Source organism: Lepisosteus oculatus, chromosome 5, assembly GCF_040954835.1.
Source record: "Lepisosteus oculatus isolate fLepOcu1 chromosome 5, fLepOcu1.hap2, whole genome shotgun sequence".
Taxonomy (NCBI): Eukaryota; Metazoa; Chordata; class Actinopteri; order Semionotiformes; family Lepisosteidae; genus Lepisosteus; species Lepisosteus oculatus.
Genome location: NC_090700.1, coordinates 31,641,146 through 31,663,319, shown reverse-complemented (window position 1 = coordinate 31,663,319; position 22,174 = coordinate 31,641,146). Strand labels below are relative to the sequence as shown.

Here is a 22,174-nt window from a genome sequence, read left to right as displayed (position 1 = left end):
CCCTGATCTACTCTTGAGTAGAATTTTGTTCTTGTTTTTTATCATTTTCAGAAAAACAATGCTTGTATTTTTATCCAATTTCACCTCAAGAAACTACTTTGCAACATTATCTGTTGGGAGCAGGAGAAGCTCTTCTGCTGCCTGTCTCATTGAACAAGACACAGAAGTGCCTTCTGGTTTGATATTGAGACTAACTGTATGCTAAAATTGTGTATTACAACCCTAAAGAAAGATCGCCCTTGTTGATGTTCACAGTGATTAGGTTTTCATGCAAGACTATTCCTTCCACTGGGGTTGAAACATCACAATAAGAAACATAAGAAGGCGAAAAGAAAAAATAAAAAAAAAGTTTCCATATCAGGCCATGACCAAATAGACCCTTGTCCTTGGGAAATAAAAAAAAACCTGCAGGGCACTGCAGGAGTGGTTTTATAGGAGTGGGTGAGTCACACTAAGTACTGTATCAAGTTGCATTTTAGCCTCTTCACTGGCTTATAAAGTTCTTAATAGTTAATCAGCTGTCAGTGTTGTGTTGCTGTACTTGTTAAAGGGATTGGACAACATTAACACATTTCCTATTACTGTAAACAAATATTTTACAGACTGGAGGCCAGTCAGATGATCTTGCCTTAGAGCAGTTTAGAAGCATTTTAATCCAAGAATCTAATTTAGTTCTTTCTTAAAGGGTTTTTAAACTATAAGGCTTGGAGCTCTGCTTCAGACACAAGACAGCGTGAAACAGGGTTCCGTCTGTTTTCAGCTCAGTAGGCACTAGTTGTCACAGTCACCTGCTTTAAAACTGTAAATGAGTATACTTACTTGACATCTATTGATGGAAAATAAAGTGATACTATTGTACACAAAGGGTAGTGAGTGTCTGGAATAAATTATTCAGTCATGTTGTGAGAGCTAATTCTCTCAGATATTTTAAGAAATGATTGGAGGATCCCCAAAATAATTAGCTACAAACCACAAACTTTGAAAGACAGGCCGAATGGCCTTCTCTCGATTGCTATTCTAGTAAAAGTAAATCACAGGTTGTAGTTATGTCATTATGTGCATAAATGTCAATAATATGATTTTGTTTGAGTACTTTTCAAGAAACTCAAATCTTTGTAGGATAGCACACATGCAATGCAGAAAGGTCAGAACATGAGAAAACAAAGAAAATGGATCCAGTAAAAATAAGATAAATTTATCAACCCTAGTTAAAAGATACTGTAGGTCCTTAAGCAAGTTTGAAACAATTGCAAAGTCTCTAATGGGCATGGGCAGTGTGTTTCACAAATATGGAGCTTCTGGGAAATCTGTTGCTTCAAGTTTGCAGCCTGGTCTTCAGCAGAGTAAAACTTGAACCATCAATTTCAGGTGAAGAGATGGACTGCACTTATGCAATAAACCCTTAAAATAACCTAGAGTTTTCATTGCCTCACATATAAATAAGAGAGCCTTGAAGCCTACAGAGAGCCAGAGTTCCACACTAAGGGAGAGCAGTTTTAATTGGTACACCGATACTAATGCCTGTTTAGATCCTGTCTACAATAACATTGATCGCAGCTTTGTACAACATGAATGAAAGGGAAAGTAAAAAAAATCTCCTTTTATAGCTGACAGTCTTTCAAACCCTAGTGCATTGCGATAATAAAGATTGTTTTCAGGACAGGTGGAAAATCTGATCTGGCTATGCCAGAGGGGTATATACCTCTTTGCGTTTCAGAGGTATGCCAGAAACCCTCCAAGGTGTTTCAATAATTTATGCTCTAATCCCACAGCCTGGAGTCTCCCTCCTGGTCAGCCATTGGTGTTACAGCCTGCTAAAAGCTGTCCATCTGGCTAGAGTTGCACAGTACACTTCAGACAGGAGTAAGAAGATTAGGAAGCTGTGTTGGGGGTTTTTCTTCAGCCTCAGAGCTGGAATAAATTCACCAGGCCTCCACTTTCACCTCTATGGACTATCCTTAGATCCAGATGCTTAAGTGCATGACAGTGCTGTTTAGTGACCTAACTTCTAATCATCTTTAAGATTTTATCTCTATAACTGCAAGTCTTTAGGTCCGTAGTGGAACAGATTAAGTTATTTACTTTTCTTATATTCATTTATGGGTGAGTTCTTATAATCTGAAAGATAAATATTTCCAAAAATATTTTATGTAATTTACACTCTGTTGGAAGTTCTTGTTTTTGCCAACTTTTGCAAAACATGATGTTTGAGGGCTGGTGTCCCCATCCCCTTCAGTCACATCAGTGTAATAAAATGGGTCATTGTCTCAGCTCACATCCTTTTGTGCCTTTTCAACGCTGTTTACTGGGGCTAAGTTTTGTGAAAGCTGAATGAGAGGAAATAACAGGAGGAAACAAGGCACCGCTAAACTCTGATGTGCTGGGTTACAGTAACAACCAGATAAGGAAGGAGGTTTCATTTGGTTTATAGCTGCTCCCAATAATACACTTAAGCGTACTTTGAGACTACAAGACTCCTTGAAGCTGAAAGTGGGGGAAGCAGGTGGAGTCGTTGTCAAGGTTGCACAGGCTGAGCCTTTTGGTGCTTCAGAGCAATGAGCAGCAACCATTTTCTTCCCATTTGCTTCCTCTCATTCTGTGTTTTTGTTGTTTTTGGCATGGCAAATCAAAAATAACAAATGAAGGAGAGGGCATGATGAGAGGATACCCTTATCCCATCTAATTGATCTGAGGATCTCATCCAGCCTTTTCCACAAGAAACCACAGCATCAGCATCAACAACATCTCCTGACAGCTTGTTCCAGACTCCTACAACCCTTTGTGTAAAGGAATATCTCAGTATGAAATGCAAAAGCATTAGCAGCAAAAGCAGAATGGCCAGCTCCTCTTTTATCACTTGCATCTTTTTTTTTCACAAAACAACAGGTGAATAATTATTTTACCAAGAGATGAATTTTGTTATTTTTTATGGTCTGTTTTATTATTGTTATTACACTTCAGCCTGGGAGCGCTGAAAAGCTATATGCAAATTAAATAAAAGCAAATGTGGAAATGAGGGCCTTTAAGATGTGGTAAAAAATTATATATTACAGTATTAGGTTTTTGTAACACTCAGTACAGTTTTAATATACATTTGAGAAAGGAAATTATTAATAACAAAAGCTGAACAGAGTAAAAGGAAACATCGAGGAATGAAGAACAGAAGCAGAAAAACTACCAGCTTTCAGATTCGAAATGTGTAGCGGTCTAGAAAACCTCCATTTTACAGCTGAAAACCCAGACTGCTTAGTTATTTGTTAATAAGAATAACCTAAATGGAATTGTTTCAAGTTTATAGCCAAATCCCCAGGCCTGATTTCACAAAGGCAGGAAAGATCAAAACATTTTCCTGGCTCATACCTGACTTATTAAGCCTTACCCAGTGAAGCAGTTAAGAAGTAACAGCAATTTTAAAAAAGCTGTAGCAATTTCTCAAACATGAATAATGTTTAAAAAGATCTAATTTATGGCTTTTGCAGTTGAAAGTATCCAGCCCATGTTTTAAAACCTGGTTTACCAATAGCTACACTTTGGTTTAAATTAAAACAAACCTGTCAGGCTCTCATTTGCAAGCTACAAACACAACACTTGATGGCAGGAAGCCCGTGCTCAGAAATCTGTATTCACATACAGCATATGGAATTTGTGAGGAGAGAGTGTTAATTCATTCCCAGGCATCAATTGCATTTGTTTTTAATTTTTTACTTCATAGTAAGCTCTGAGATTTTTTTTTGTTGCTTTTTTTGGAGGATACATACATTGTAGTGTGGCATTTCCTGCTGCACTTTGTATCAGTTTGAAAAAGATGGAATGGGTGTCTTGTCCAGAATAACTTGAACCAAATTTGGCCCATGGTATAGATGTGGGCTTCCTGCAGGAGCATCTGTACCCCTGTAAGAGGTGCAAGTTCAGGCCTATGAGATACTGCTCCATTTTTACTTGTTGCCTACTGATCTCTATATCAGTGCTGTTCTTTTAATCTCACAGCTCTTCCTTATGAAATATAAAACCTGTACTGAATTAGATAGCAGGCAAACAGATCAGCCACTTTTTTCAAATCTTTCAATAAAGCTTTTTTAAAAAAGGATGATCATCTTGTTACAGTTTGGTCATTTCAGAGACATACCTCTTGTCAAATTAGGTAAAGCTGTATAGTGATTTAAAGCCAAACTCCTCTTCTGTCAAAAACGGAACAGAGCTGCCAAAGACGGGCGCCAGACGTCTTAATGAATGGAATTTACAGACGGCTGCACTAATCTGATCGAAGGAAACGACCCAGATTATGACGAAAGGAAGGTCTCGAATCTAAACGAAATCGCCAGGACTAGTACTGGAAGTAAAGGCCAGTGTATTGAATGCTATTAGATGATTAAATGATACCAAATGCTTATAGCATCTCATACTGAATCGCCAATTTGAAAAATTAACACGGACATTCACAGATTAGCCTTGTGAAGAGTTCGTATAAACTCAGCCAAAGGAGGAGAGCAGATCTGCATACCTGGTGCGTGACAGTAAACGTTAATTGGAGTGTTGGTGAAACTGTGTAATTAAGAATACCTAGATTGGAAATAGGTAGCAAACTGCAGGTCAAACTTTAAACAGGGTGCAACAGATATCTTACCTTTTCTACAAAAGACATGTTTATGCAGTCTTAAGAACATCATCCTTAATCTCAAATACTTCCAAATTAAGAAACCTAGAAGATTTATATTATGCTATATTTACAATGAGCACTGTCTGTTATAGTAACCATCTGAGGGTAACATACTGACACAGAATTCAGACATCTTTGAGCTGTTACTGAAAAAGCCAGAGGTCAGCAGAAACATTTATAGTTTAGTACCCCACTCCCAATTCCAACCAGTGCTTCATTTTTTCAGCATAATAAGCCTAGTTTATCTCCCTGTGTCCTGGCAGCCCGCATACCTAATAGATAATTTGAGATGGGTCCCGTTTGCCAATTTTAATAAAGACACAAGACTCATTGAGTTTCTTCATTAACTTGAAAACAATCACTTCGGTCCATGCTGGAATCCCAGAGCATTTTTATAGTCTGCCTTTTGGATCCCAAGGATAAATATGTGATTTACAAACAGAAAACTCTTACTCAATCCCCTTGTTTCTCTTCTTTACAGAAGGAGGCATAGTTTGAAAGGCACTTCCCACCCCCCAACAACAGCAAGAATAACATTACAGTTGGAAGGGACTGCCATTATGTAGCAGTTGAAGTAGGAGGTTGCTGCTTCAGTTCTGAAAAGGCCTCAATTTAAACCAGCAGGACACTGTGATCCAGTGGTTAAGGCAAGAGCTGTGGTAAAACCCACCTCTGCTACTCAGTCACGGACCAGTTATTCTGGGGCTCCTCCCTGTAGACAGGAGGTCCTGATATTGATAGCTCCCATTACAGAACATCTCACTTCCCATAATTTGTATCTGGTGTTTGGGATAAAGGGGTTTTCTGAAAAAAAAACAACAACAGCAAATCACTATTTTGGCATGTAGGTCAGAGGTCAGAAATTTGCCAGTCTAGGACAAGAGATGCTTATACAGTACTGCTTTGCAGATGATGAAAATAGATTTATTGTGTTTTTAATGCAACATTAGGAACTACACATTTTGTCCCAGGTTGTGCTGTAAGTATTCATATCTGGTTTATTTTGTCATCAAGTGTTGTTATGGATGCATTCCCTTCTGGACTGGAGAATCCCACGCAGCAGGGTCTGGCAGAGTCAGCCTGGGATTTGTTTTCCATGGAGGTCCCTGAGAAACCCATTAAAGATGTCAGTCCACAGTGAATAAGTGCTGAAATACGCGAACGGCCTGATATGAAAAGAAAAAAACAAAAATCTTGTTGCATTCCTCAAAGGAATCCCAAAACAAAATAATAACACTGAGAACTGCAGTGATCTGGTTTGGGGATTCCAAACAAGGATAAGAGAAGAAGAAACAACCGTTCATATCACCGACCACAAGGACTGAATAATCTCGTTACTCAAGCACAACTGCTTTCTGACTCTGAAGGTTTTACAGCAGGGCTCCAGTGATGATCAAGTCATCTTGGATTTTGTATAATCTGGATTTCTGTGTTCAGCTGAGGATACCGTCAAGCATACTTCAATTACAAAGGGAGGTGTTTGGTCGTAATTAAGGAATTTGGAATTGGTGGGGTTCAAGGACTGAAAGCAGGAATGACAGTGGTCAAAAATACATGAACAACATTTAAAGATTTTGCCCCTGTCTACTCCCTAAAATCCCAGAAATTGGATTTATTGGATGGTCCAAGGCACTCACTCCGTGTTTCCTTCTGGTTCACATTGGGAAATATCTGACTTTTTAAGTGCAGAGTAATTTCTTATTAAGCACACTTTCACAAAGTTGTATTGACTGCTGTAGAATTGACAGTTCGGGAATATTGCTAATATTCCACAGAGTGTTGTTTGTAAAAAGGTCTAAATGTGTATTACCTAATAGAGCACATGTGCATTTTGATTAGGTAGTTCTTGTAGAGCCTGTAGTGCTTTGCAACAGCACTGTAGCTGAAAAACAAAAGGATCCTGACAACTTATGAAGTATGGTGTGATGAAGAAACAGCCTCTATCTACCTGAGCTAAGGTTGGGTGGAGTTGGGGAAAATTTAGGCTGGTGGATTTTGTTTCCTTCTGTAGCCAGACCATCCTGAAAACACATGCAGGAGATCTGTTGGGCCACCTGACCCATTTGGTAGCTAATTTGTCAGAGGAGCTCATAGAGCTGGGTCTTGAAATATGCCAGGGTCTCATGTTAAATTACATTGCTTGGGGAGCTTGTTCCATGCAATAATTACTGTCATTGTTTCCGAAACACTTTTATCCAAAATGTGACATGGACAATGGGAGGACAGCTAGCATCAGTCACTAAAAGAGGCCTCATCTGCAGAATGGAGCCCCAAAGTAGCTGATCGGGGTGACACAGCAAGTGAGCAGTATGAGTGGGGGTCAATCCAGGAACCTCCTGGTACCAAGCCTCTTGGCTGGAGCAACATGGCTGGGCAACTTGTTGAAGCTGATACCCCAGTTTCTTTTAAAGGAATGTCTGAATGAAACCTCCAATCAATTTGCTATTAAAAGACAAATGACTTAGAAAGACCCGATAACCTCTTTTTGTTTGTAAACATTCTTATGTGCTCACTTGAAAGACTGAGGTGTGGTTTATGTACAATAGGTAAAAACTCAGTACTTTCCTCAAAACGTCAAGCAAGCAGTTACAAAAGCTAAAATAGTTACATACCTCCACTCGTGTCTTTCTAAGAGTTCTCAGGTCTTTTCTCTCACTGGGAAGAAAGACAATCGGATACAGCACATGTTCAAAATTATGAATGCACTCCGTTAAAAAAATTCTGTCTTGCCTATGTGGCTATACAGTGAAGATGCAGTTTAGGTCAGAAAATGTGGACAATTTCTTATTTTTTTTTACTGTCGATGCATACTCACTGACATTCACGGCCATGCAATATTAAATCACGTTCAAAATCTCAAAATCAAGTTTACTGGAGAACAGAAGAAAAGTGTCCTCGTATTTCCATTCCCAATTTTGGCCCAGGTTAGGGTCCCTGAGCCAGATAAGAAAGTGTTTTGTCGGTTCCATTTTGTGCTAAGTTACAGAAACAAGGTGGGGCTATATATATATATCATAAAGAATCAAAGCATAGCACAGTAACCAACTGTAAGACATTCTTTTTATCTCCCCTGTCCCCTTCTGAAAACGCAACCAAGAGGATGGACACGGGCTCTTTGTACTGACACTGTAATCTACAGAAAGCAGTGGAGGCTGACATTCTTTGTTTGCACTGTAAGGCAGGAAGGATCAAAGAGCTAATTGTTGCCTCCCGGGCCCTGAGGCTGACAGGGCAGTGGTGAAGTGCCTGTAGAAGAATGTTCTGAATGAGCTCAGACCTGCCACACACAGGTCATGGACAGGACCACGGTCAGCAAAGCCGGGAAGAGACCGCAGGGGGACCCTGCATCTGTGGTGCCATGTTCTTTTCCTGTATGTCAAGTCTCTGCAGACATGGGGCCCTTTTCAAAAACTTTGCCCACCCTGCTAAGTTGACGTTTCTTTCGTAGCACAAAAGCAGTGCAGTAAAGTCATAAAGTGCCGTGTAAATCTCTCAGGATGCTGATTTAAGAGCCCCTGTAGGCGGTTCTGGCTTTTTCTGCGGATTGTGTAACATTGAGAGTTTGTCTTTTTTCAAAAAGGTGCATTAGGCCCTTTCTTTATGAATGAGGCCTGTAATATTTTATTTAATGCTTCAGTAAAGCCTATTGAGAAGCTGGAGTAAAAATAAGATATGCCAGAACAGGCACTCAGAGCTGGCTGTTCCTAGGATATCACCCAACAGTGACCTTGTTCAAAGAAAAAGCTTGATGAATCCAAAACAGCCTAATAGCCTTTTGAGGGCTTTTTCTTCTTTTTTTTCTCTCAGGTTTATATAACAAGGAAAACAGCAACAGTTATTACTGCAGCTATCTGGTGCATGATATAACTCAGAATCATCTCAAGATAGGCAGACAGTGGCTACCTTTCCTGGTGCAAATTAAGTTCTTTCTAGGCAAGTGTAATCTCAAGCATTACCATGGTGGTTTCAAGTATGAATACCCCCCCCCCCCCCAAGGATTATATGGTTATCAGGGTTGCTTCAATCTAGAAGGAAGATGTTCCTTAATGCTATAAATATATATTATCAGCATAGCACACTCAAGAGAGGAAGTGAAATAGCCCGACTGTCCTGAAACATTCTACACTGGTGGTGAACATCTGAAGTTGGGTCAGTACTGATTAACTTTTGTATCTCTATATAATTAAATAGCAAAAGCTTCTTCATTACAATTGTCCACTGAGTCATCAATGCACAATATATCTAAAAGAATGCCACTTAACAGGGAGCCATTATCTACCTCTTCATCCACCTGGGACTAGGAGCAGACAATGATATAATCGTGGCAGCTGCAGAGTCACAGTAAGACCTCAATTTTGCATCTCATCAGACAATAAAGCACTAAAAATTGCTACATAAAATTAACAGCAAAGCCAGGGCTTATCCAGAGTTTTTTAGGAAACCCTTTTTTTTTTAAAGTTGCCTGGGCTATCCAATATGCAAACCCACTTGTTCACTGAAACTGGGAGTTTTAGAAGCAGAGGGTTTTTATATTGGGGGTTAATGCTGGTATTGGATTTGGAGAAACTAAAACACCGTTACCCTACGCTCTCTCCCTGCTGCCACTTGCTCTCCAGGGACAGCCTGTTCAGTTGCTCTGGACGATCATTAGCTTGGTCCCTGCAGTGAAGCTTCAGAAACTCATGGAGCCTGAGCTGCGTGACTCTCAGCCTCCCCTTGAATGAAACAGCTGGGCTGGCTTCTGTGAAGAGCCTGTCAGCAGATGCCATCTGCTGAGCTTCCCTTTCCAGCAGTGAAATTCTTTGCCCCTCCAGAAGGGTTAAGTCTCCTTTCCTTGGCGCGTCTCGGAGGCTGTGTTTCTCTTGGCTCTGTCCGGGAGGCTTCAGAAAAGGCACAGAGGCACTTGCTGTCAGACTTCCACTCGCAGTTTCCTGTTTAGTAATTCCTGATCCCAAAGCAGGCAAGCAGATAACATTCCCATAGACTGTAACAGTTAGTGTGGTCTTGCACATGATGTCAGATGATATTGATTTATACTAGGTTAATATTTACACTGAATTCTTTAAGCAGGATTGATTTTACCGCACAGAACCGTAACACGTCATCTTACCATGAGCAAAATATTAGAACATGTATTTGGCCTTGGAAATCTCCGAGAACATTTCTTTTTTTGTTGTTTAAACTTTATTTTTTTAAGATGCAAAAAAAGTGTAAAATGTAACAACCATAAGAATTTTGCTCAACAGAATATAACAAACATAACTTTTTTAAAGTTAATGTATTTTAAAATGTGGAGCAAACTAAGTTTTAAAATCGTGTTACAAACAGGGAGCCCTGATACGGAGATCATTTCTGTGGAATGTAATACCAAGCACAGAGCAGAGCAGACACAAACACTGGAGTACTTCGAGGACCAGATGTTCCCAATATCTTCACATTCAGCTATACATCCCATGTGTTAAAAATGTGTTAGAGGACACTGGATAATTCCTTATATTTGAACCTTGAATTTTAAAATCTGATCTATAACTCAGGAGAGACAATCCACTTGAATATGCTCCTGTTGCTCATAAAGGTGTCAATAGCTGTTTTTTTCTTATCCCTGTTCCAGGCCCAGCACAGAGATGCGTTTGTGCAGGAGCGCTATGGGAAGTACAATCTCAGCGACCCATTCCTGGCCCTGCAGCGGGACAACGAGGTGGGGCGGGGCCTTGCGCAGCCGGAGAGGGGTCCACTGTGCTCCAGTCCGCTCACCATCCTCAAACTGGTCATGTCCCACTGCAAGAGGATGCAGGAGAGGATGCTGGCTCAGCTTGCCGCAGCAGAGAGCAGGCACAGGAAGGTACGTGGGGAGGAACACTCTCTGTGGTGGATTGTGATGATGATAATGATGATGATGATGGTCAGCCATTGTGGACAATTCATTGATTGTGGCTGTAGGTTTTCACATCAGTGTTAAGCCTGATGGGCAGCATTGTGTCACAGTGGTTACAACTGCTGCCTGTTTCCTCCAGGACACAGTCAAAAGACATACTGGTAGCTTAATTGCCTTCTGGGAAAACTGCCCTGGTGTGAGTCTATTTGTGTTTGTGAGTGTGTTTGCCCTGTGATGGACTAGCATCCCATCTTGGGAGGCCTTATACCCTGTTGCATGCTGGGACAGGCTCCAGTCCCACCCCCCAGCCTTGAATTGGAAGATGTGGTTACAAAAGGGATGGATGTTAAACCTGATTTGTGCAAAGCATTACTTTTCCTTTGTGCAGGATTTTGATGAGTCATCAGAAACCACACTTGGCCTCTGCAATCTACATGCAATCTGTCCATTGTGATTTAAGATAGTTTTTTTTTAATTTGGTCTATAGATAATACTTTTAGAAGACAATTAAGGTTTTATTTCCAGACCCACACTAACCTGTGTATAAAAGAATCGCCTTGTTTTCAGCTAATGCACATCCTCTTAGAACAAACAGTAATGATAGTACCATACTTCTCACGTTTCCGGTGGCCTGTAGAGACAAAACTCCAGTATCAGGCATTGGGACAAATTAACCAGTTCACTTGAGCTGCGCTGTGTCTGTATTCACCACTCAAGCCTGAACATTTTCTGAGAAATACATAGGTTTCATTTCTATGGCTATAAAATACAAGGCTTCAGCTAATATATATGAATGTATTAAAAAATAACATGAAGCAGAAATTTAACAAACTGTAACAATGTTTCTTATGAAACTTGGCTGAAACATACCTTTTAAACATGCATATTCTGCGTTGTGTATTTCAATTGCAGTACAATTTAAGCAGTACTGTACAGTATATCCATCCATCCTCAGAAAGTCGTGGTCTTATGAATCTTAGGTTCTGGGCTTGATTGCGGACTAGGTTGCCTTCAGTGAGTTTAAACGTTTTCATGTGTTCCTGTGGGTTTTCTCCAGGTGCTCCATTTTGGTTTCCATCTCCCAAAAGACATGTTTGCTAGTCGTTGGTCCCTAAGTTAGGTGTGTCTGAAGTGAAGTAGACTGGCGTCCCATGAAGAGTGTCGTCTCACCTCGTGTCCTGTGCTTCCTGGATAGGCTCTGGGTTGTCACCTTCATCAGAAATAAGCATCTTTCTGCTAATGGATATACCATGTAGCACTTAACTGTCTGCTTCACATTGTGTGCCGAACGTTTTATTAATTTCTGAATGTTAAAAAGTGTAGGATTCAGCACCATCCAGTACAAGAGACCCAATTTCACATGAATAAATGAGACATTTTTGCCCAGCCCCTATCCAGACACTGACTGAACAGGAGTCACACAATAGTTCTCTTTACCCCTGAGATTGGAGTAAAAACTGACCCCTTTGTTCACTCCTGCTGTTTTGTTCCTCAGTTTCTGCCACAGACAATAGCTCTGTTGTCATCTCCCAGACGCAGACAGACTGGTCCAGAGGAATGAGCAAAAGAGGGCAGCTTTTCAGTTTGGAGGCAAAGGCCTGGAGGTAGAGGCTGAATAGCGCTGTCAGGACAGTTTCTAGGAAGCACACAGCATCTGCCATTTTAAAGGCATTTATTATATGACTGGATTATGCCATTTTCCCTAATGGAGACTCATGTCAACTGCAGTGCCTCTGCAGCAACAACTGCACTAGAACCTACCTGATGCACATGGCAGACTGTCATAGCTATGTTGCCACTACATCAAGCTTGCGCATGATAGCGCAGGGATTATAGGGCCATTATGATGTCACCACCAGAGCAATAAAGAAACTGGACTCATGATAGTGGCAGGGCTGTCATTATGATGTCACCACCAGAGCAACGATAAAACCGTACTTAAGATAGTGGTAATGTTATCATTATGATGTCACCACCAGGGCAGCAATATAACTGGACTCATGACCGATATTATACAGTTATGGTATAGTTATAATTTGTATTTAATGCAATAATAGCCAGAGACCTCTCTTTCTGAACACCCAGCTTTGAGCAGGACTTGAATTTGCCCGTGACAGTGATATAAAGGAACTAGTATAAAAGGGAAAAGCTGTGTCATGTGACTTTTCTAAAACAACATTCAACACAGTTCCTAACCTGTCACTGTGGTTCAATGTCTGTGCCATATTAAAGCTTTGTATAGTCCCAGCTCTTGAGCTAGTGATTAGCTGGTGGCCTGAGGTGGGACCTGAGCTTGTACAGTACAATCATTGTTAAATTTCTACCCTGAGCTGTGTAACTGTTATGAGGTTTATAACCAATTATGAGTTGTTTTTGAACTTTTATCAACCATTTCGTATGCATGTCTGTTATATTGTCCTCTGTAATTGAAAAGATTTAATATACAGCTTTGTGAATCTTTTCTTTGAAATGCACTATACTGTAATACTATTTGATTTATTGATTGACCTTTGACTGATAGTTTTCCTTGTCCATTTGAAACTCACTCCTGCCCTCTTCTGTGCGCGGCAGGTCATTGCAGACCTGGAGGAAGAGAAACGCCGGCATGCCCAGGACACAGCCGAGGGCGATGATGTCACCTATATGCTGGAGAAGGAGAGAGAACGCCTCCTACAACAGGTACTTGGGTACTGCACCTATCTGTCTCAAAGAAGACACCCCATTCTGTCATGACTGAAAACACAGCAATATTGGACTGGATCACTCAGGATCTTCACAGCTTGATTCCTGTGGCTTGATGGAAACCTGAGAGCTTCCAGTACTCTTAGTGGGGGCTACATCATGCCTATGTCCGACACCTTAGACTGCTATCTGTGCTGCTGGTCTTATACTTATAATGGGAAATAGTGATGACATAATTGTTAAGGATTACCTGAACAAAATTCATCCCTTGAGCCACACTTCTCTGTGAAGCCTCTGCCTGTTGGGCAGGCAAAGACTTTCAGCGACTGCGTATATAGAATATGGTTTTTTATCAAGATTAGTTTGAGTGACAGTATCACACTGCCAGCTTGGTCAATGTCATGAGTTCAAGCAAACTGATCACATCCTTTGTGGGATACCCAATCCCGATAAGAGTAAAATCTTAATCCTAGTGGAAGGAGGGTGATTGTTTAGTTTAAAACACAAGGAGCTGAGGAGGAATTGTTCTGAAATTAGTTTGTTGTGTATGGATTTATATTTCCTCTTTGTACAAAAGAAAACTCGAAACTGAAATATTTTGCTTTTGAGTTCTGTTGCCTGCCTGTGTCATTAGGGAAAGGTGCATCCCTATTGCAAAAATATGTCTTTTAATTGCAAATCAAATGAACAGCTCCTATAGTAATTTTGTGTTGTGTGCAGCTGTAAGGTGTGTTATCTAATTTTTTTTTTTAAATACTGTAAATAGGTATTTATCCTTCACAAAACAGCCTCTTTCCTAAAACATAGGAAAACAAACAACAACCACAAAATAAGTCATTTTTTGTCAGTGGTATGATGGTATTGTTTTCTGCCAAAGCCTCTACTTGACATTGTGCCCACTGGATACTTGGTCATTTGTGCCATTTTCATCATGGACTGAAAATATCTTTTTTTTAATCATTCGCAAATGATAGGGTGCACTGTTGACATCTGGAGGGACTCAATTAAGAACAAAAGCTGTGTGATGTAATATTGCATTCCAGGATGCTTCCGTTTAGAAATGATTCAACCCTTGTTTCACTTCACCACAGCTTGACTGTGCAAATCCTAAAGATACCTTTACGACACTAGTCTCTTCAGCCCCAAAAACGGCCAGGAAAGAAAAAATCAGGCATCCGAATTAGATTAAACAATTTGTGGCACGTGTCGAGTGTTTTATTATGGAATATTGTGTACAGAAAAAACGTCAACAGTGAAAAAGAGCATGTTTGGTGGTAGAAGGATGTGACAAGGATTACCCACAGTGGAGGTGCATGAAATTGAGTGCCAGTGAAGTTGAAGGTTTAAAAATGGTTTTATCGTCTTATTTCCCTGGGACTAGGTTTGCAGTGATGTCTAAAACCCAGTATGTCTACATTTTGGCCATAGGTTTGGTGTCTGGGTTATGGGCTGCCACCTTGAAAAAGAGTATGCATTTATTCAAATCCTGTGGCCAGCAATCCTACTCCGTTGGGCCCCTGATCAAGGCCCTTAACCCCAGCTGCTCCATGGGTGCCGTATAAATAACTGACCCTGCGCTCTGACCCCAAGCTTCTCTTCCTGTCTGTGTGTCTCATGGAGAGCAAGCTGGGGTATGTGAAAAGACAAATTCCTAATACATGATATTGTATATGGCTAATAAAGTGATGTTATCCTAATTTATATAAGGGCTGGAGCAGTGAGTTGAGCAAAATAATAATTGGTGATTTCAGAAATTGTTAGGGTTTTAGAGAGAATATCTGCGGATTTCCCCAAAACGTAGTATTTACCCTGATGAGCATTTCCTGTATGCCATGTAAAAAAAGCATTGTGAGCATTTTCTGCATGTCTTATAAACAAAAAGGCATAGAAGAAGCCTGTATGCAACTCAGAGCAAAGCACAGTAGCAAGCTGGTAACTTTGCAGGGTTTCAGGTCTCTTGTCAATCTGTGTAATGACTCCATAGAGGGTTCATTTGTTAATTTGTAATTGGATTTCATTTGCAACCTGGATTTAAAATAAAAATGTTTAGGCTGATGTTTTAGGGAGAGTTGTTTTCACCACAGGAGCTGCATGTGCAGTACTCCTGCAACAGGCTACTCAAGCATGCTTTTACTGGCTACCAACAGGCAACATGGTAGCCAGTAAAAGCATGAAGCCCGAAATGTGACCTTGCCCTTGTCCGCGTGTCCACGTTTGTGTCTTGCAGCTGGACTTTGAGAAGGCGCAGGTGAAGAGGCTGGAGAAGGAGCAGAAGAAGCTGTCGGGGCAGGCGGAGGAGGACCGGGCGCAGCACAAGCAGCTGTCCTCCGCACTGGCCAAAGAATGCAAGAGAGCCACGGCACGCGCGGCCGAGGAGAGCCAGCGGGTGGCCGAGCTCGGCCAGCAGCTGGAGGAAGAGCGGGGGGTGACCCGGGGGCTGCAGGCCGAGCTGGAGGCCGAGAGGAAGCGGGCCCTGCAGATGGAGGCACGGGCGGAGAAGCAGCTGGACGAGTTTGACACCGAGAGGGAGCAGCTGAGGGCCCGGCTGAAGAAGGAGGAAGGTAGGAGCAAGGAGCTACAGGAGGAGGTAGAGAGACTAAGGAAGGAGCTAGCAGAGTTGAGGGGCAGAGAGGGCCTCCCCCTGGTGCCCACCATGGCCTCCGTAGCCTGCCAGAATGAAGCCTCAGCAAAGCCGGCAGCCAAATCATCCACCCAGCCTAAAATGAATGGGCATTACCTCAAAGATGGCGATCCTTCACCAGGGGAGAAGACCAGCCAGGAAAACGGGGTGGAGAATGGCGGCCTGCACTCCCCTGTCCATCTCCACCAGAGCCTGTCCCCCACCAGCACAGCCTCCTCTTCCCTCACCTCCTCCCCTTGCTCCTCTCCGGTTTTGGCTAAGCGCCTAATGGGGCTTTCTGCCACCAGCCCTGGCTACCAGTCCTCCTACCAGGCTGGCATCAACCAGCGCTTCCAGGCTGCCCGCCACAAGTTCCAAGCCCAGGCGGAGCAGGAGCAGCAGGTCGGCGGGGTGTCTCCTCGTTCCCCCCGCGACCTGTCGCCCACCGCTGCCGAGCATAGCTCCGCCAAGCAGCTGGCACGCAACACTGTCACGCAGGTGCTCTCCCGCTTCACCAACCAGCAGAGCAAACCGGGCTCCCCTAGCAACAGCTCCCCCTTCGGCACGGACTATCGCACCCTGGCCCCACCACCCCATTCCCGGGGTGATCATTCCCCAACTGCCGGCAAGGTCTCCAGCCCGCTGTCGCCTGGGATCAAGTCTCCCACTATCCCCCGGGCCGAGAGGGGCCACCCACCCCCCATCCCTCCCAAGAAACCAGGTCTGGCCCAATCTCCAGCCTCCCCAGTACCGCCGGGCAGAGCCAGCCAGTTTCCAGAGCTCTCCGGCAGCTGCGGCCTCACCTCCTCCCCCGAAGCGGCTAAGGAGCCCGATCTGGTGATGTCAACCACCAGCTAACCATGGCCACACCCACCTTCCCATGGTGCACCCCTTCCTCCGTCAGCATTCCACACTCTGTACTGACAGACTAAGTTTGAAGAAACACTGTTTTAGTTAATTTATTACAGTTGATATGTTGAATTTTATTCCTCATAGATGAAGTTGTAACCTTTCTACGTGTACTTCTGTATTTATCATTATGTTTATTATTGTCAGAATGAGAAAATTGACATTGAATTCTAAAAACCTTCACTGATTCAGCTATGTCCAGTTGAAGTGAGTCCAGCAACACAGAGTCACTTATGCCACAAATGTATGGCCTCCTCATGTTTTAAAGAAATTTTGCTTTGAAGCGCATATAAGCTTATAAATAGTATTATGTTTTCCAAACTCCATTCCTTGGAGTCTGTAGGTTTTCTTTAATGTGGTAAAAGTGTGAGACCACAGAAAAAGGATACATTGATCCAATTAATGTAATGAAACTTTAAGACAATTGGAAATGGGAAGAGACAATTTGTTTGGTTACAATTAACTAATTGATCTGATGATACCCCCGCATCAAAACCTCTCAATTAGATGAAAGAACCTGCTCCATTGCACATGAAGCTTAAGATAGTACTTATTCAGTTCAGTTGTTTAATACTCTTTCTTAAGAAAGGGGAAGTGCTCTACAGGCTCTGATTGGGTGGTCTTAAGTCACTACCACTGACCCAAGCCCATCTCTGAGTTCACCCCTGTTGCACCTCTTTTTAAGAAAGAAGACTCTCTTTCTAAAATCTGGCCTTGCCTTAAATGCTATGCCAGGCTTTCCTCTTTAACTCAATGCGTTATGTCTGTTTCTTCATTGCTCCCCAGTCGGTCAGGTTGCTTATAGAGATGAGCCAGTAATCTTTCATTAATGCATCCAAGAATTCCATACAGCACTCCATAGTGGTGACTGAGCTGATCGAGAGGTTGGTCATTCTCCGAAGTACTGCTGCCATCACTGTAGAGGAATCAGCACAGTAAGCACTGACCATAGACAAAACTGGGTTATCTCTGTTCTTTCTCAATGGATTTGTTTTCAGGGTTTAATATTTCCCATAGACGTATTTCACCCCCTGCAACACAGTAGCCTTTTGGTAGGAAAGTCTTGAGAATGGCTCAGGAACAAAAGTGAGTGGAGTCACAATGCCCCCTAGTGGTCCTTGAGCAGTGCATCACCTAATTTGTCCTTTGACAAACCTTTCTTTGGGACTCTGATTTGCAAGTGAAATCTAAATTACTTAGGCTGCTTTGAATGGTTTCCCTAATTAGATCTCCTTTAACTGATTCCATCCCTTGGATTCAGTAAAGCAGTGTTGTGACAGAATTCTTTCTGCATTCCACAAACTCGTTGTCAATCTGTTGTCAATCATCCATACATTTTATATCCACTTCTCCCAATTCAGGGCTGCCAGGGAACTGGAGCCTATCTCAGAAAGCAGATACAGACACACAACATGCACACTCACATTACTTAATACTCTATTTCCGATTGCAATCAGGGTAAACCCAGTCTTTAGATGTGTCAATTTTATGCTGTCAGCCTGGATTCCAGTTTGCATAAAGCAAAAGTTCTTTTTGGGCCACAGACAGTCACAAGTCTGTCCCAGCTTCACCAGTTACAAGTACAGCACTTTGAGTCCTCCAATCAGAAGGCATTCACAGCTCCAGCTGCAGAAAACAGAGCCAATGAAAGGACTTTTAAAAATCCAGAAGGAAAAAGATCACAATTAAAATCCACCCATTTCTAACCACTTTCCCAATTCAGGGATGCAGAGGAGCCAGAGCCTATCCCAGCGAGCAATAGGTACAAGGCAGGTCCTGGATGGGACACCAGTCCATTGCAGGGCACACACAGGTACAGATACACACTCACACCAGGGCCAATTAACCTACCGGTATATCTTTGGACTGTGGGTAGAAGTCACAAACAAAAAAAAAGTACAAACAAACTCCACACAGATAGTACGGAATAGGCCCAAGACCTCAATGCTGCATGGCAGCAGTGCTAACCGTTTTGCCACAGTGCTGCACGCAATACAAATCTTGAGTGACAAAAACATTTTGTCCATGTCTAAGAAAATATTGACTTGAGACAACACCTACCACTGGGGAAAATGAGAAACTGGCACAGGATGTGGTGAACCATATTGACTCTCCAGTCCCACTCGTCTTGGATCAGTCCAAGACAGAACAATTCCTTAAAAAGTCCCTCAGATCACAGAGAAAATTAAATTTGAATTGTAATTGCAACCTTTGCTGAACTGAGGCTGTGAATAACCCGATGGCAACCTTGCAGCGCTTTCAGAATATATTTTTTGATTGCTGTATTTTATTCTGATTCCCAGTGTTTTAATTCAAGAACTCTTCCTTAAGAAATCACGGACTAGGATTCTGTGAGTTCTCTTTAAAGTATTTACAGACTCCCTGCCCAAACCAGTTAAGGTGATCAGGCTGACTCCTGCAATGTCTGTTGTCGGCAGACAGACTCAGGTCTGTCTGTAAAGAATTCATTTTTAAAAAATCAAAAAGGCTGTTATATAGCATTCCTGAAATACTGGGCTTGCTGACATCCCTGAATATATTGTGTCGAAATGCTATTCATTAAAAATCAAGCTATGATGTTATTTTAACAAGTTTTGAAAACCTGTCCTCTCTTAAAGTGACCAAAACATTGTACAGTAATTCCCATTCCTCTTGGGACTGGCTTCAAATGAAGGCCAATGAAAACTTTAATAGAATATGGAATGTGGGACACACTGAAAAGTGGAAAATCCTGGAAAAGAGTATAGATGGGTAAATATTGTACCTAATGGTAAAGTGAAACCATTGGGTGAATCCCACTAAGCCCTGCAGCTAATGAATACAGAATCCGGGGACCTGTACTGTATATCATACAGTTTTAAGATATTGTATTTATGTTGTAATATGATATCAAACCCTTGCACTGTTTCCTAAACTTTGATTTGTAACAGGCAGACAGGTGCATAGCACAACTGCCTCAAGTATCCTATTTTAAATCAGACAACAGTTTTTATTCAAAATTAACTTGTCTGCATTATTTCACTGGATGTATAAGAAGGAAATTTCTGCATTGCAATTATTGCCATTTTATAGATGTTACAGTATGTTCATAGTTTACTGGAGGACCAAAACACCGGACACTGTAGGGATAATATATATATATACCCATGTATATACAGTATATATGAAACTATAGACAGTACATATATAATGACTAGCAGTAGATGAATTAACACTGAAGATACACTGAATTTTTTTGTGACAACTTACAAAAGCACATGACAAAGAACTTAGATTTTTTTAAAGATCTTTATATAAATATTTTATACACATTTATACCAAAATGAACCAAATCAGTACCCTGATCTTGCTGTTTGAACTGCCAATTATTGTTTTGTATATAATGCTGCACCTGTAGGTTTTCTGTAAGTAAGAAGATACTCACTACTCTGCAATACACTCCTTTAAGGCTGCATGACTTCCTATGGTTTGTTTCACTTCTGGGTTACCCCTTAGTATCAGGGAGTTTGTAGGGCTTGTTAAAAGCTACAGAGCTCTCACTGGTCATAGATATCACATTACAGCAATACCTTGAATTTGTTCTTTGATGTTTTGTGACCTATATCAGACGTAGATGTATATACGGGCGAGCCACAGTCCAGCAGGTGTAAAAAGGCCACCCTAGGCATGCCCTAGCTGTGGTGTTTAACTGCTACAGTGTGTTGGTGATTTAATTTTACTTTTCAAACATCTAAACTGAGTAACTGAGCAACCCACCTGCTTTTGCGGTCAAAGCAATGTTATTGCAAGAGCTTAGAAATGAATGAGTTAAGGGAGAGCTGAAGACCTGCTGGATCATGGTGCTCCTGGAAAAGGAATGGCCACCCCCCGTACTGTAGCCATCATGATGCAGAGGTAAAGCAAGGGGGCCTGTCATCCTTTATTTCTAAGCCTGGGGTGTCTCATCCCTGAGGGCTGGTGTCTCTTCAGGGTTTAATTCCAACTCGGCTATTAATGACCATAATCAACTTGAGCTTGACTTCACTGGACCAATTTAACAGCTTCCCCCCGCTCTTAAGAAGCTGCTGCTTTAAAGACACCTTGAAGCCCTTCAGACACACTGTTTGACCAAGATTAGGCACACATGTCCTAGATCACTAAGCATGCCTTTTAATGCGGTACATGGCACCGCGAGATTTACAAAAGGTCGTATGTTTGCCTTCCGTATTGCAGTTTTCTGGACTGGCAGCTATACGTTTTTGATTCTGTATTTTTAAACTACTAAAAGGCTTGTAAAGAATTGTATTAGAGGGTGTTTGTATAATTCACTCAGATGATGGATACAGTTTCCTGGGACATCCCAGTAGTTCAGGATGGCAAATTCCTTTGTCACCTGAGTCTATTGTGGGCCATCACAAAGGATATTTGCTTTCATGTAACTACAGGGTTTATGTTTTACATTTTTACATTTACTGTATTTATGCTGGATTTTGGTGCTCAATTGTAATATCATTCATAACAGTAAAAAAAAAAATTAAAAGGCCTGTTAGCTGCAGTCCTTACGGCCACAGTCCAATAATTTTGCAAACACTCACAGCCTGTAGCACCCTGAAAACAAGGGTTATACTGTATAAAGTCATCGATCAGTCAAATTATCCAACTGAGAGCTCTGCTGTAATAAAAAAGACATGTGGCCAGAGTTGTGAGCCTTGTGCTTGCCTTGTCTCAGCAGAGGTGGAACAAAGTGAAAGTGAACACCTTCCTTCTGATTTTACAAGCCAGTAATTACCTCCCGATACCTCACAGAGTTGCATCAGGACAAATTAACCTCTGTTCGGATTGTTTCCTCATGCTAACATTGGTGGCACACACTACTGTCTTTAAGCATTTCTCAAAAGGATTTTCATTGTGGGCACATTTCTTGTGATTTCATTTCTTGCCCATGAAAAACCCTGTGAAAGTGTTTGGGAGAATTCTCTTGCAGGATTTGGTTATACTGGGATGTCTTCCGCGGAGCTAAGCGTGCAAAGCACCATTAACTTCTGAAAAGACATTTCATGGCCCTGTGAGAGGACATGCTGTGGATAAGCAGCAAAGCAAATGGTCTGGCAGTGTGCACCTCAGGAGAGTGCTTGCACAATATCTCCAACAGTTGTGCCAGTGAGTCCAGCTGGTTAAAAAACAAACAAACAGGATTTTATCTTCTTTCAAACAGGAATCTTAATGAGACTACTGCTGAACCGAACAGACCAAAAACAAAACGTAAGTCTGCTTCAGAAAATGGCAAGAATGCATTTTTCTTTTGTTCCAGAGGTTGGTCAAGTGATATTGCAAATTCAGATGGAACTTGCAGGCCCCGGCCTGACTATAGCTGCCCTGTAGGTGCAAAGCAAAAACTGACCAGAGGCTGTAATTCCTGTTGTAATTATGTTGTCACAACTTTGACTGTTGA

At 41.8% G+C, this 22,174-nt stretch overlaps 1 protein-coding gene and 1 long non-coding RNA gene across 5 annotated transcripts in view; one reads left to right on the top strand and one right to left on the bottom strand.

The window, feature by feature from the left end:
* The window catches only part of cttnbp2nlb (CTTNBP2 N-terminal like b), a 50,869-nt gene extending 29,559 nt beyond the window's left edge, over positions 1-21,310 (top strand). For both annotated transcript variants that reach the window (XM_006628365.3, XM_069190285.1), the window contains 3 exons: positions 10,269-10,499; positions 13,104-13,211; positions 15,442-21,310. In XM_006628365.3, coding sequence (XP_006628428.3) covers positions 10,269-10,499; positions 13,104-13,211; positions 15,442-16,692 — 1,590 coding nt within the window. In that variant the 3' untranslated portion in view covers positions 16,693-21,310. The remainder of the gene's footprint in view (positions 1-10,268; positions 10,500-13,103; positions 13,212-15,441) is intronic.
* LOC107076794 (uncharacterized) lies at positions 5,140-11,743 on the bottom strand. Of its 3 annotated transcripts, none has more exons than XR_011189655.1 (5): positions 11,403-11,743; positions 11,070-11,163; positions 9,239-10,435; positions 7,270-7,312; positions 5,140-5,461 (listed from the first exon to the last, which is right to left on the bottom strand). It is a non-coding gene; the product is annotated as an uncharacterized lncRNA (long non-coding RNA). The 3 variants fall into 3 exon arrangements; XR_001477931.2 differs by lacking the exon at positions 5,140-5,461 and adding an exon at positions 5,563-5,823; XR_001477932.2 differs by lacking the exon at positions 5,140-5,461 and adding an exon at positions 5,563-5,763.
* Positions 21,311-22,174: the final 864 nt, after the last annotated feature.